At 41.1% G+C, this 14,298-nt stretch overlaps 1 protein-coding gene across 3 annotated transcripts; it reads left to right on the plus strand.

The window, feature by feature from the left end:
- The first annotated feature begins 3,024 nt into the window (after positions 1–3,024).
- On the plus strand, positions 3,025–10,722 carry LOC121946482 (E3 SUMO-protein ligase ZBED1-like). Of its 3 annotated transcripts, none has more exons than XR_006106025.1 (5): positions 3,025–4,151; positions 7,715–7,819; positions 8,954–9,109; positions 9,353–9,946; positions 10,151–10,722. XR_006106025.1 is itself a non-coding variant. In XM_042491052.1 (5 exons), the coding sequence occupies exons 4-5, from the start codon at positions 9,678–9,680 to the stop codon at positions 10,565–10,567; spliced, it is 633 nt and encodes a 210-aa protein (XP_042346986.1). In that variant the 5' UTR covers positions 3,025–4,151; positions 7,715–7,819; positions 8,739–9,109; positions 9,353–9,677; the 3' UTR covers positions 10,568–10,722. The 3 variants fall into 3 exon arrangements, 2 of the variants coding, with proteins under 2 accessions (XP_042346986.1, XP_042346987.1); XM_042491052.1 differs by having other exon boundaries at positions 8,739–9,109; positions 9,353–9,893; XM_042491053.1 differs by having other exon boundaries at positions 9,353–9,893.
- Positions 10,723–14,298: the final 3,576 nt, after the last annotated feature.

Genomic DNA, 14,298 nt, shown 5'->3' on the forward strand with positions numbered 1-14,298 from the left:
CATAGTACAGTATGTCGCTTGAAAATCTTCCATTATGTCATAGTAAAGTGTGTTGCTCAAAAATCCTCAAAACCATCATAGTATAGTATGTTGCACAAAAGTAATCTAAACCAAATAAACATAATCTAAAGACGTTTTCAAAAAAACATTTTTTGGGAAACTTTTAGGGGTACGCTGCCTGGAGGCAACACTGCACCATAATGGTAAGTTATGAAAAACAGATTTATTTCTTAAACTTTGAACAAAATTTAGTTTTAAACACCTGGAAAACACTCAATAACCTCAACAGGTTACAATGCATACCATTTGAAATGTAAAAAAAAAAAAAACAACAACTGTTTTTTAAGATTTCATGTCTGAATGTTGCCTGCAGGCATTGTTCCATTGTGCAACAACCTATTGGAATGAATGCTTTTCAGGGTGTATCCTGCCCTCCGCCCAATGACAGCTGGGATTGGCTCCAGCCCCCCCGCGACCCTTACGAGGACAAGTGGTTACAGAAAATGACTGACTGACTGACTCATAACCTTCTGCAAAATAAGACAGTTATGTCAAATTTAAGTGTTTCACCACTTGTGCTTCATTTGAATGCTTGTTTTCAGTTTCATGAGTTTCAATCCATTTTCATTATGTACTTGTCAAATAGCGCCGCTCTGTCAGTGCTTTCAGTGTACAAGTGTGACGCCAAAAGCCTACTTTCAGATGAGAACGTCATCTGCCTGAACGCGGCAGGACAAAACCGGTCTCGTGCACCCGAAATGCTAAAGGACAGCGTAAGGTAATACTGCTGCTGGTAACCACATAACATAAGGAGTGCAGGGGTTCACGTTTGTGTGTGTGTGTGTGTGCCTTTTTTGCCTAAATCTCCCAACCATTGTGACAGTCTGCACTGTTGTATAAACATAAGGACCATGCTGCTTAATCCCACCATGTGCATTTGTTGACATCAACATAACGACATCCCGGAGCGTAAACAGCTGACACAGGAAACCTTAAACATCATAGGTTGACGAGGAGGGTCCTGTCAGTGTCACCATGTGACAATTTCAGAGTGAGAACGTGTTGTTCTGTCACTTACCTGTGTCTTTTCTGACACAGCTAACATCAAATTGATGCAGGTATATATTATGAAATTATGATGACTGGTATGCTTTTGAACAGTATATATACCTACATGCACAATACTAAAATGTCATGGTGTCATGGTGATTATCATAATCATTCAATGTTGCCTCAAGGCAACATTTGCATTTCCATTACTTAAATAGCAAATAAAGTACAATAAACTATTAGAAATTATGCTTTACTCTTATAGTATTGTGATTAATTTTTTTCCAGACTGAAAAATGCCAGGAAGTGACATTTTCAGACATTTATTGTGGAGAGAAATCACTGAGCTGATTTGTTAAAGAAAGTCTGCAAAAAAAGGGATTCAGCATGGCCTCCAGAGAGTGACAAATTTAAACACTGCTTTAGGTCCCTTACAGTCCTACCACTTTTTCAAAGTTTTGCATCATAACTGGGGATGTACTATGTGAATGTAAAAAACCAAAAATTGATATGTTGCACAGGCAACATTGTGCCATAGAAGTGTTTTTGGTTGTTTTGTTTTTTTCAACATTCTGTACTATGACTTATCTCAACATGCTATTTTATGTGATTTTCAGCTGTTTTTGGGACATGTCATATTTAGACATCTTTATGGCGTTTATGGTCATTTTTGCGACGTGCTAAATTATGATGTTTTTGGCTTTTTTGGCCTTTGTTTCCACTTTTTATACTATGACGTGTCTCTTCAGGCTATAATATGTCATTTTCAGCCATTTTTATGACGTGAAAAATTTTCAGCATACTGTACTATGGCGTTTTCAGTCACTTTTTCAAGATTATGACATTTTGGGTCTTTTTTAGCCTTTGTTTCTGCTTTGTATACTATTTACCCTTTAGTATATAGTCTCTGTGCTCCATTCCTTCTGTGCCAGTTCATCTTGGTTTTCTGTCAGCTTCTTGGCCGTCCTTGTGTAAGTTTCATGAGCCTTTTTCAGACTTAGACCTGTTTTGTGTTTTTTTGCACTCTGTCCTTTCCCTGTGGATTTTGTACCTCAGACTGAGCTTTGTTTAGATCTTGTGTACCGTTCTATTTTTGGATGTCAAAGAACTGATAGTTAATTCTTCCCACACGGTGTATGTCTCTGCATTTGGGTCCAAGCCTGTAGTGCAGTGTTTGTGACACTAGAAGATGTTGTGTTTTCAGCCCATTTTTTGACATTTTCAAAATATTATACTATGGTGTTTTCAGCCATTTTTTTCGACTTGCTATATTATGACATTTTGGGCCTTTGTTCCCACTTTGTATACCGTGACGTGTCTCCACAAGCTATAATATATTGTTTTCAGCCATTTTTTTAACATGTCTAAATTTGTCGTTTTTGAACATACTATAATATGGCATTTTTGGCCTTTGTTCCCACTTTGTATACTATGTTGCCTCTCTAGAAGCTATAATATTTTGTTTTCAGCCATTTTTATCACATTTCAACATGTGATGTTTTTGAAATACTATACTATTGCATTTTCTGTCATTTTTCAGTGTGCCAAATATTGATGTTTTCGGACTTTTGGCCTTTGTTTCCACTTTGTATACAATGATTCTACAGGATATGATATCTCATTTTCCGCCATTTGTATGACGTCAAAATTTGACGTTTCTGACATACTGTACTATGGGGTATTTGGCCATTTTTTCAACATACTAAATTATCATGTCTTTGGCCTTTTTTGGCCTTTGTTCCCACTTTGTATACCATGACACATCTCTGCAAGGTATAATATATTTCGTTTCAGACATTTCTTTTTCACATATCAAAATTTGACATTTAATGACATACTATTGTAAACTATTTTATCGTACGAAAGCGTAAATCTGGTTGAATTTCAGTTTCCTAATATTAACAATTTAATTTCCGGGAAGGTTTTATTTTGAAGGTCAAAAAGCGGAAGTACATTGTTTTTGTACTGTTGTGAAATTGACCGGTGTGCCGAGTAAAGTTTGGACGTCTCGGTCATACACCGTCATTCCGTTTTATTATTTTCCTTTGTATTATAAAGTATAGGCGCAGCGATGGGATTGCTTCCTGTTTTTACCCGCAAGTTAAAGGAGTTATAAGAGTTATACAAGGGAGTTTGTCAAAGTATCAGCCCGTCAGCTAATGTTAGCACCCTGCTAACTCTGTTTAGCCTAGCTTTGCACAATATGTTGTTAACACTTGTTGGAGGTCTGCGCATCGTTTTACGAGCAGACTTCGACACATGCGGCTCAACATATAGTTAAAGAGAACAGATTACTTTTATGAAAGAAACAAGACGCCATTGGGTGGAAATATGACAAGGATCCGTTCAACTCCAGAGAGCGATGCGGGCAAAGATCGTTTGCCAGCAATGTGAGAACTGAGCTCCCGCCATCATTCATTGGGGAGGAAAAACTGAGTTTCCCTGCTGGGCCAGGCAGTATGAAGTGACTGTGAAAGCGTCGTCAGAGGCAATGGAGGTGACTATGACCATGAAGTGGCCAGGATTTTGCCAACACGACCAGTTAAAGCTGCTTTTCTCTTGTGGGATAGCCTGCCAGCCGCCATACAGTCTGATTATTCTGCCATCAAAGCAAAAGCTTCAGGAGGCTTTTGGACAAAAACATTTACTCCAGTGTTTCAGAGCTAACCTCGGTGCCCAGGTGAGAGTTTGGTATGCAGCAGAAATAAGCAAGCTAGTTCAGGAAGCATTCACCGTCTGTGGTGACAGAACTCCAAAAAAGGAGAAGTTTTGCAGATTCCTGGCTGGGCTCGACCCTCCTTTGAGAGCTAAATGTCAGGAGCAGAGGGGTACTGATTTAGAGGAGGCCCCGATTAAAGCTGGCAGATGCGAAATGGCTAGAGAGACTTTAAAGATGGACTATACTAACCCCCATGTACGTAAACCTCACAATGGCTGGGGCTTTAGCCATGGTGTACTCCATATCCAGTGGAGGGAGATTCTATAAAACCATGGACCGGCTTACTGAGGACATGAGAGAAATGAGGATGGAAATGAGACGATAATGGAGGAAACAACACACTCAGCCAGTGACCGGAAAGCTTCTCACCCCATCTCTGCAGGTCAGTGTTAATAATACCCACCTGATCTGTGTGTGTGTGTGTGTGTGTGTGTCAGTGTGTGAACTTCAGAGTGATTTTATATTTTCATGCATATGACAATGTCCAATTTAATGTTGATCTAGGGTGGTCCTCTTGTCAAGCCCCTTGAGGGTTTTTAGGACCTCCTTGCATATTTCCCATTTTTATGATAATTGTAATGTTGACTTTTAACATGTGCTAAATAATAAACAAACAAACAAAGTGTCGCCGGTCACGTCGACCCTGGGGTGAGCAGAGAGGGCGCTCACCCGACTGCTGGCATGAACGCGGGGTAGAGAGAGGTTACGAAGGTAATCCGGAAAATCCAGCCGCCCCTTCCCCGTGACCAGCGATCCAACTCTCCAAATCGGTGAAGCCCAAAACCTGCTAGAGACCCCTTAAAACAACGATACAGAAAGACGGAGAGGAGTTAATTTTCTCTCTCCGAAAAGGGAGAACCCTGCCAACCAGTCAGGAAAAGAGATGTAGCTGATGTTGCGGCCCAAACGCCAGCTATGACATCTACAGGCCCTTGGGAAGAAGAACTGTTTACCCCGAAGCATGTGAGGTAAAAACACATAAAACATCGAAGCTTCAGCGTGTCTCATTTGTAAGAGAGAGTATTGAAGGAACAGAAATCTCCATGTTAGTGGACTCAGGTGCAACAGAGTCATGTATCAGTCATTTATCAACCCGTAGGCCCCTAAACGCTGACTTCATCGCTGCATGTGCTGTAAATGGCAAGATGCTAGACACATTAGGCATCATAACAGCTACCCTGCATCTTGGTAATGAGTCATGGCAGCAAGTTTTCTTTGTACTTAGGGGGTCTACACAAGCCGCGCTGCTCGGCCTGGACTTTCTTGTCGCTAATCATGCACTTTTGGACTTTGCCCGTGGAGAACTTCAATTATGGGACAGTAGTATTCCACTCCTGGCAGCTAAATACTTAATTCCTGAGTGCTGTACTGTGTCTATTGTAACTGCCATGACACTGTCGCTGCTCAGTGAAATCCTGGTGCTTTTCTCCAACCAGACCTGTCGACTGCCTTCCTGACTCTGTGGGCTACTTAGCACCTAACTCTCAGACAAGAAGTGAGTGTGTTGTGGCTCATACAGTGACATCAGTGAAGGATGGAGTTACTACAGCCCGTGTGATGTAGCCTACAAGCTGGGATATTGTTCTGCAAGAGGGCATGCACCTGGGGGAGTTTTTCTTTGTGGATGAGTGTGAAATTTTTGAACTTTTTCCAACTAATCCCCAAGAAGTGTCACCTTGCTCAAGATCATGTTGTGGTTTTGGGGCATGTTGTTTCTTGCCATGGCCGACAGCCTGACCCCCGAAACACAGAAAAAGTCAGATCTTTGGCGTACGCCACGTATCCCGACAGAGGTGAGAGCTTTTGTAGGCCTGTGCTCTTACTTCAGATGTTTTGTAAAGGACTTTGCTCAGTTGGGATGTGATTATTTCAGTATCTCAGAATTCGATTCTTGGGGTCACGATACAATTCAGAATCGATTTCGATTCAAACAGATTTCCGATTCAAAACCGATTCCCGATTCAAAATATAGGACTTGTAATTTCAGGATCTACTCCAGCCTGTTTTGCCAGTGTCATATTATCTAATGAAAGCAAAGTATGTATGAAATTATGGAGGTTTTATTATGTACAAGCTTTTTTTTGTTGTAGAAAACCTTTCTCTAAGTGTTGGGAATGAGAAAGTGAAAAAATAAACATTGTAAGTATTTTAGTTAAAAAAATGGAGACACTTTTCCAAAAAAAGTTTTTGCAGGTGTTTGTGTATCCCATTATCTGTGCCATTCTGCAGAGCAGCTCCTCTCTGTGATGATGCAGAGGGCCACATCACACTCCTGACATTTCAGAGAGGGCCCTGATTCTCCTGCCTGCTCCGCCTGCAGTCAACACAGAGTTTACATCCATATGAGGCCCTGCTGCTTGTTACACTGTCTCCTGATTTACCCATGTCTCATTATTATTATTATAGGGGCTACCAGAGTTTATTTTAATTTATGAGGCACTACCAATAACACAGAACGATAGATACAGTAGGATTAGGCCAATCATAGTGCAGTTTGCTCCAGATCACATGTGGCATACATAAGCAGATATAAAAGCGTCGGATCATCTTCCGATTGTTGGCATTTGGTATCCATGCTGATTTACTTTTATCATCGAAAAATGGACGAAAGACAACCAATAACGGCTCTATCATGATGGATTTATTGAACAAGGTCCAGTTAAACCACCTGAATTCCCAGGCTGGATACTGAGGCCGCTAAAATAGTTACGATGCATCAGAGGCATCCCTCTGAACAGCACAGCCGTCAGCTTTTACTGGCAAAAAAAGTAAGGCGATTCGACAAACAGTCTCAAAATTATTGAGACTTTTCTAAATGCTAAAAATTCCTGAGGGTTAAGAATAGATTATATTTAGTATATATAGTCTTTTATCAATGTTTAGGATTTTTGAATCGATTCTGAATTGTTAAAAGCAAGAATCATGATTCTTATGTGAATACATTTTTTTCCCCCAACCCCTATTGCACAGCATGCTGCTCCCTTGCACCGCCTCACATGTAAAGACACACCCGTTCAATGGACAGCTGGGTGTGATATAGCCTTTGAATATCTTAAGGGGGTGCTCTCCTCTGTCCCAGTTGTCACTATGCCTGACTTAAACATTCCCTTCAAGGTCTATACTGATGCCTCACTGGAAGCTGCGGGGCTCAAGAAAAGGATGGACTAGAGAAGGGTGGTGGTGTATGCCAGCCAGGTGCTCACCGCCACCGAAAAGTGCTGGTCCATGTTCGATTGAGAGCCGTGGGCTGTCATGTGGGCTGTACGTCAGTTCAGACATTACATCCAATCAGCTGCATTCACCATTATAAAAGACCACGAGCCTCTGTTAGGTTTTCGCTGAATGGCTGTTGACAAGAATCAGACCGGTAGAAGAGCAAGATGGATAGCGCCACACTAATGCTGATGCTCTGTCACGCTGACCTCGGGATCCTGAGCTTAATGTTGTTAACTACACCTCACAGAAACCTACCTCACAGGTGAATACCATAGGCTGTTACCTCGACCCCCCACTGCTGGGGCTGCTGGTGGTAGCAAACGGTGAGTCAGGCGACTTGTCTTTCATGCATGCACTTACAAATGATGGGTTTGGAGTGAAAGAAATGCAACATGAAGATCCAGATATCTGTAAGTGTTGAACTGGATTGAGAGAACTGGATCTCGACCAGCAGTTCTCGGTGGCTTCGAAAACATTGACTGAATATCCTCGTCTCTCACTGGTGAATGGACTGCTCTGTCGAACAGTGAATTCTTTTCTCGCGGGTGACACTCATTGTCAGGTAGTAGTGCCCTCATCCCCTGTATAGGAGGTACAGCAACATCTTCACGGTGGCCCTGCTTTAGCACATTTCTCAGCAGAGCGAGTTTGGGAGCGGGCGAGACATACTTGTTACTGGCGCTCTGTGTTTAAAGACATTCAGCAGTGTGTGTCGTGCCAAACCCGCAGGTCTCCGGTGCCTGGACATCGCGCAGCCATGGGGGGCTCAACATCTACTCGGCCAGTCCAGAGAGTGGCTGCTGACATTCGTGAACTCCCCTGTGACTTCAAAAGGTAACAGATATGTGTTTGTAGTTGAAGACTACTTTACAAAGTATGTAAATCTGTATGCTCTTCCTAACCAAACAGCCCAGTCAGTCACACAGTGATTGTTTGAGGACTATGTGCTAGTTCATTGTAGGGCTGGGCGATTTATTGAATTTCAATTTCGATTTCGGTTGGGTTTTGATTTGGCTTTCCCACGATCATGAAAACAAGATAATCAAGACAAAACGATTATTGCGCTGCATGCATGCTGTGTGTTGCTTTTGATTTGTCTTGTGTCGTAAATGCAGTGTAAATTTACGACACAATTTTTCCTCCACGGCGGTGCGCTGCTGCTCCTCCCCCTAAACTCCAAACATTTTCATTTCATGTAGAGAAGGAGTAGCGAGCTTCTACTAGTGCGGCGCGTCTCTGCAGCTTTTAACAAGTTTTGCTACTGACACATGAGTTAGAAACTAGTAGAGGATGGCAGAAACAGAAAGGCAGCCCTTGGTCGAGAAAAAAGGTAAAACAAATTCAGTCGTCTGGAAATACTTTAGTTTTGAGGAGTCTGACTCGGAACAAGCAAAAATAACGTGCAAACTTTGTGACATTCTTGCATCTGCTTCATATGGCAACACAACTAATTTGTTTAATCACCTGAGGTCAACTCACAAAGTTGTTTATGAACAAGCAGTACAGGAACAAAAAACACAAAAAGTTAAAAGCTCCTTAGTTCCTACTACCACAGGCCTGTGTTGAAGGCACTCTTTTCAGTACAACTGCCCATCTACTCCGTTCCCGGAGTCATGAGGAAATAACAAATGCCATCACGTTAGTGCTTGCTAAAGATATGTGCCCAAGCAACACTGTTAGTAACTTGGGGTTAAGAAAACTACATACACACTTTGGACAAGCGTTACATTTTGCCATCGCGTCATCATTTCAGCAGAGTCACACGGCCTGCCCTGTATGAGCAATGCCGTGAAGAGGTTGCAAAAGATGTACAGCGGAATGTTTTGCCACCACAACGGACCTTTGGTCAAGTCCATGGAGCCGTATATAAGCCTCACGCTCCATTTCTCGACGTGGATCTCACAATGAAGACGAAATGTCTCCAAACTGCAATTTTCCCCGCTGACCACAAAGGGCAAAATTTTGCAGAATGCTTGAGGCAAGGGATGGCTGCATCAGACTTGGAAGAGGAGAACCTCGTCTGTATCACCACAGACAACGCATCCAACGTGAAGCTGGCGGCAGAAATCAATGGCTGGACGTGGCTTCAGTACTTCGGGAAGGACTCCACTTGGCAATAGATGAGTATGTTTCCTCCCTCCTCATTGTGTAACATGTACGTTCTGTTATTTATTAATATTAAGATATTCACATACCTCTCTATAATACCCCCCCATCACCCACAAACCCCCCACCCAAACACACACACTCATTCATATTATAATATCTTAATAATTACTATATAACAGCCAAATGATACTTTGATGAAGATTATATGATGATCATCATGATAATAAATGTGCAAATATATGTTTTATCTAATTTTAGAGAATGTAATGAAGGACCGAAGGATTGACCGAGCAGTCAGGCTCTGCAAGAAGCTGGTCAGCACCTTCTCCTATAGTTGGAAAAAAAAGGCGGGAGCTGACAGAGGCCCAGAGGAAGCTCAGTCTGCCTGAACACTCTCTTAAAACTGAGTGTTGAACCAGGTGGGGATCTCAACAGGCCATGATCAGCAGGTCCTTGAGCAGCAGAAGGCCATTACCCAGTCTTCTCAATGACCGAAAAGCTAGACACCTCACCCCCTCGTGGCAGGACATTAATGTACTAGAGGACATCAACAAGTCACTGAGCCCTCTGGTTGAATTTAAAGATGCACTTTCTGAGGAGAAATGATGTGTGTGTGTCTTTCATCAAGCCAACTCTCCACCTTTTCAACCATTCCATATTAGCAGTGCAAGAAGATGACACGGACGTCACCAAATTCATCAAGGAGAAGACAGTGGACTATCTCAATGAGAAATATGAGGATGCACCTACACATGGGCTGCTCGACATGGACCTGGACCCAAGGTTCAAGCTCAGATATGTGAGTGAAGGTCAATCGAAGCCAGACTGACATCGGAGATGAAGTCTGTCGTGGTAATTATAATGATAATAATAATAATAATAAGAAGAAGAAGAAGAATAATAATGAATGAAAGATTCAGATTTGCGACTAAATAAAATGTTATGTAATGTAAGTAAAACTTATAATGTAATTCTAGGTATGAATAACCATTACCATTTAGTCAGATTAAACATGTAATTCATTCATATTTTTTCACAATATTTATCCTCTCCAAGGAGAAAGCCCCTCTAGCAGTGATGCCTGCTGGGGATGCTGCTGGTGGTGCGTTGAAGAAGAAGAAGGCCCGGGGCAGCTTCTTCAAGGTCATTGAAGGAACAGCTTCACAGCCTGCTCCTCTACAACTAGACCAGGCCATAGCTTTTGAACTAAACTCCTACCTCCAGACAGTGCCACTGGACAGTGAGGAGGACCCACTGGAGTGGTGGAAGGGATCCCAGGAGCTGTACCCACGGCTCTCTAAACTAGCAAAGAAATATTTCTGCATCCCAGCCACAAATGCCTCTCCAGAGAGGGATTTCAGTACAGGTGGAAGTATTGTCACCTGCCTGCGGTCATCTTTGAAGCTAGACAATGTGAACAGACCAGTGCTTCTGGCTAAAAACCTTAAAGCGGGTGCAGGAGACAGACTGTGAGGAGCTGGGGTGAGGGAGTATGGGACTGGATGGCTACTACTTAAAAAATAATTAAGTTTTAAAAAAAGTTTTTCTTTTTTTACAAGTGATTTTTTCATGTGATTTTTTTGTGTGACTTTTTGTATTTCTTGTGTCAATACTCAATGGCCACAAAAGTGCACCACTATGTCAAAAATATGTCAAAAATATACACTACTGTAGCAGTTTGCACTACAGCATAGTGGTGATATTTATTTTTATACATCATTTGTTTAATTGTTTCACTTATTCATGAATTTATTCTTGTTTCTTTGGTTCATTTTCGAGATATTTAAAGTTCACTTCTAAAAAGAAACACTGGTGTTTATGTTTAATAAATGCATGTGTTCTCAAATCAGTGAGTAATCGTATTTAACAATTGTGAAAATAATTGTGATTTCAATAACCATTGAAGTAATCGTGATTATGATTTTTGTCATAATCAAGCAGCCCTAGTTCATGGCATCCCTGAAGTCATCCACAGTGATCAGGGTCGGCAGTTTGAGGCTGAAGGTGTTTCCGAGACTGTGTCAGCTTCTTAAAATCAAAAAGACCCACACCACTGCTTATAATCCTAAATCTGACAGCATGGTTGAACGCTTTAACCATACACTCATTGACCAGCTTGCTAAGTCATGTGGCTTTTGCCTGTAACACCTCAGTTCATGCGAGCACTAGCACTATCTTGCTCATGGGCGGGAAGCTCGTGTTCCGGTGGATGTGTTAGATTCCTCTCAGATGGTGTAAATCTCATTCTCATACTGACTTTGTGACCTTTCTCACTGGGAAGCTAGAAACAGCTTTTAAGGGTGCCAGGCTGTTTGGTGCCAGCGCCCATGAGAACCAAAACTTCATCATGATGGAAAAGTCCGTCATCAGCCCTATGCAGTAGGGGATCTGGTATGGCTGGATAATGATGAAGTTTTGGTTCTCATGGGCGCTGGCACCAAACAGCCTGGCACCCTAAAAGATGTTTCTAGCTGTTTCTAGCTTCCCTTTAGGGTCCTGGCTGTGTTGGGTTCTCAGGGGGGAAACAGGACTCACCTATCAGATCGACAATCCTTTGGACTCTGACAGCCAGGAGCAGGTTGTCTATTATGATAGACTGAAACCATACACTCTGCCACTCCCTGCTGGTTTGACATGTGTCCTCCCTTCTTCTCCTCTTTGTGCTTCCTCGCTGCTGGACGAGGGGCCGCTGGAGGAGTTCTGTGAGGCCGAGGGGCCGCTGGATGCTGATGGCATGGAGACGATGGATATAACAGATGTGGGTGAGCCATGACAAACTGTGTCCCGTTATTAGGGCTGGGTATTGTCAAGAACCTCACAATTCAATTCAATTTTGATTCTTTGGGTCACGATTCGATTCGATTCGATCTGATTTCGATTCAGTTCTATATTGGTCCAGTTGCTTTGATATCGATTCAGTTATGTGTGTTGATGTAAGAAATACCCAAATATTTCATTCGAATACCTTCAGATGTGTTCAATAAAGCATGCATTATCTGTGTTGATTTAGTGCAAACTGACACCAAAACTTATTTTGCCATCACATTATTTTTTATTAAATAAAAATTAAAACTAAAATAAATTCAAAGTACAGAAGAGTTAACATTTTTTTCTGAGCCGAACTTAACTAAAGTAATAAACATTCATGCAGGATTTGTCTACCTGCGTTTGTGTGTGAGCCACAGCTTTAGGGTTAGCAACAGGTTGCAAAACATCTAGATGTTGTCGGCTCAAATGGTTACGTAAGTTTGTCGTATTGTTACAGTGTTTTAACACTGACTCACGAGGCTCACACACACGACGTAACTACTATCAACTTTGTGTATCCAGACATCAGCTTTTAATGTTGACATTAGTTTGGACTCTGAACAACGTCAATCACACTCCATCGGCACTCACACTGCCCCCACGGGAGGGGGTGACATTACAACGGAAATAATTGATTTCAGGATTTTATGAATTGATATTGAATTGGCAAAAAACATATTGCAATACACTGATGAATCAATTTTTTTACCCAGCTCTACCCATTATGGACGTGTGGTAAAGCTACCAGGGCATCTTATGGACTCCGTTACTTATGGGTAGCCGAGCTGGTGTTGAGTTATTGTGCTGACGTGTTAATGTTTAGTAAAAAAAAAAATAAAATAGATGGAGAAATTTTTGCTTCCCTGCATATCGTGTACTCTATATTTGCAGTGTTGTGTGTCTTAGCAGTGGTGCATCAGCATTAGCTGGTGTACATGAGGTATTGTTGAGGCATACTTGGAGGGTGGTGTACAGATGTGATGTAGGGGAATGTTTTTATTGTTCACATTTTATTTTATCTTCTATGGCATTTAAATGCTATGTGCACTGTTATTATATGCTTGTTGCATTAACAGTATTTTTGTTGAGAAACGGGGACGTTTATTTTCGGAGGAGGGGAAGTATGAAAGCTATTTTATTGTATGAAAGTGTAAAGCTGGTTTTAATTTTAGTTTGCTACTATTAACAATATGATTTCTGGGAGACTTTTATCTTGAAGGGTGAAAACCGAAAGTACAGTGTTTTTGTACTGTTGTGCAAATGTGCCGAATAAATGTGGACTGTCACGCTCCTGTCCCATCATTCTGTTATTATTTTCTTATGTTTTATAAAGTACAGGCGCAACAAAACCCTGGGTTACACTATTTTATGGCGTTTTTGGTCATTTATTCAACATGCTAAATTATGATGTATTTGGCCTTTGTTTCCACTTTGTTTACAAAGCACTATGACTTGTCTTTACAGGCTATAATGTGATGTTTTCAGCCATTTTATGACATGCTAAATTATGAGGTTTTTGGCCTTTTTTGGCTTTCATTCCCACTTTGTATACTATGACACATCTCTACAAGCTTTTCTATGTCATTTTAAGCTGTTTTTAGGAGCAGTAAAAATTTGACTTTTTTCGAATACTGTACTGTTGCCTTTGTGGCCATTTTTTGACATGATAAATTATGAGGTTTTTGACATTTTTTGGCTTTTTCCCCCACTTCGCATACTATCACGCGTATCTACAAGTGAATCTATGTCGTTTTCAGCTGTTTTTAGGAGCCGGTGAAATTTGACTTTTTTCGACATACTATGCTATTGCCTTTTTTAAAAAATTTTTTTGACATGCTAAATTATGAAGTTCTTGGCATTTTTTGGCCTTTATGACCACTTTGCATACTATGATGCGTCTGTACAAGCTATTTTATGTCGTTTTCAGCCATTTTGAGAAGCAGTTAAAATTATACTTTATTCGACATACAATACTATTGCTTTTTTTGGACCTTTTTTGACATGCTATATTACGAGGTTTTGGGCCTTTTTTGGCCTTCAATCCCACTTTGTATACTATGACGCATCTGTACAAGCTATTCTAAGTCATTTTCAGGCGGTTTTAGCACCTGTCAAAATTTGACTTTGTTCAACATACTATACTGTTGCCTTTTTTGTCATTTTTTTGACATGCTAAATTATTGAGGTTGTTGGCCTTTGTTGGCTTTCATTCCCACTTTGTATACTATGACACATGTTAACAAGCTATAATATGTCATTTTCAGCCATTTTTAGGACATTTCAAATTTTGACATTTTTTACCATACTATTTTTGGCCATTTTTTTCAGCATGCTAAATTATGATTATTTTTGGCCATTTTTGGCCTTTCTTTTCACTTTGTATACGATTACGGGTC

The sequence above is a fragment of the Plectropomus leopardus genome, chromosome 8, assembly GCF_008729295.1.
Source record: "Plectropomus leopardus isolate mb chromosome 8, YSFRI_Pleo_2.0, whole genome shotgun sequence".
In the NCBI taxonomy this organism is placed as follows: Eukaryota; Metazoa; Chordata; class Actinopteri; order Perciformes; family Serranidae; genus Plectropomus; species Plectropomus leopardus.

Excerpts from the sequence above, each read along its gene's own strand:
- LOC121946482 (XM_042491052.1), top strand. The coding sequence starts at position 9,678 with ATGCACTTTCTGAGGAGAAATGATGTGTGTGTGTCTTTCATCAAGCCA. Across the intron at positions 9,894-10,150 it reads CAAGGTTCAAGCTCAGATAT|GAGAAAGCCCCTCTAGCAGT; the intron begins GTGAGTGAAGGT and ends ATCCTCTCCAAG.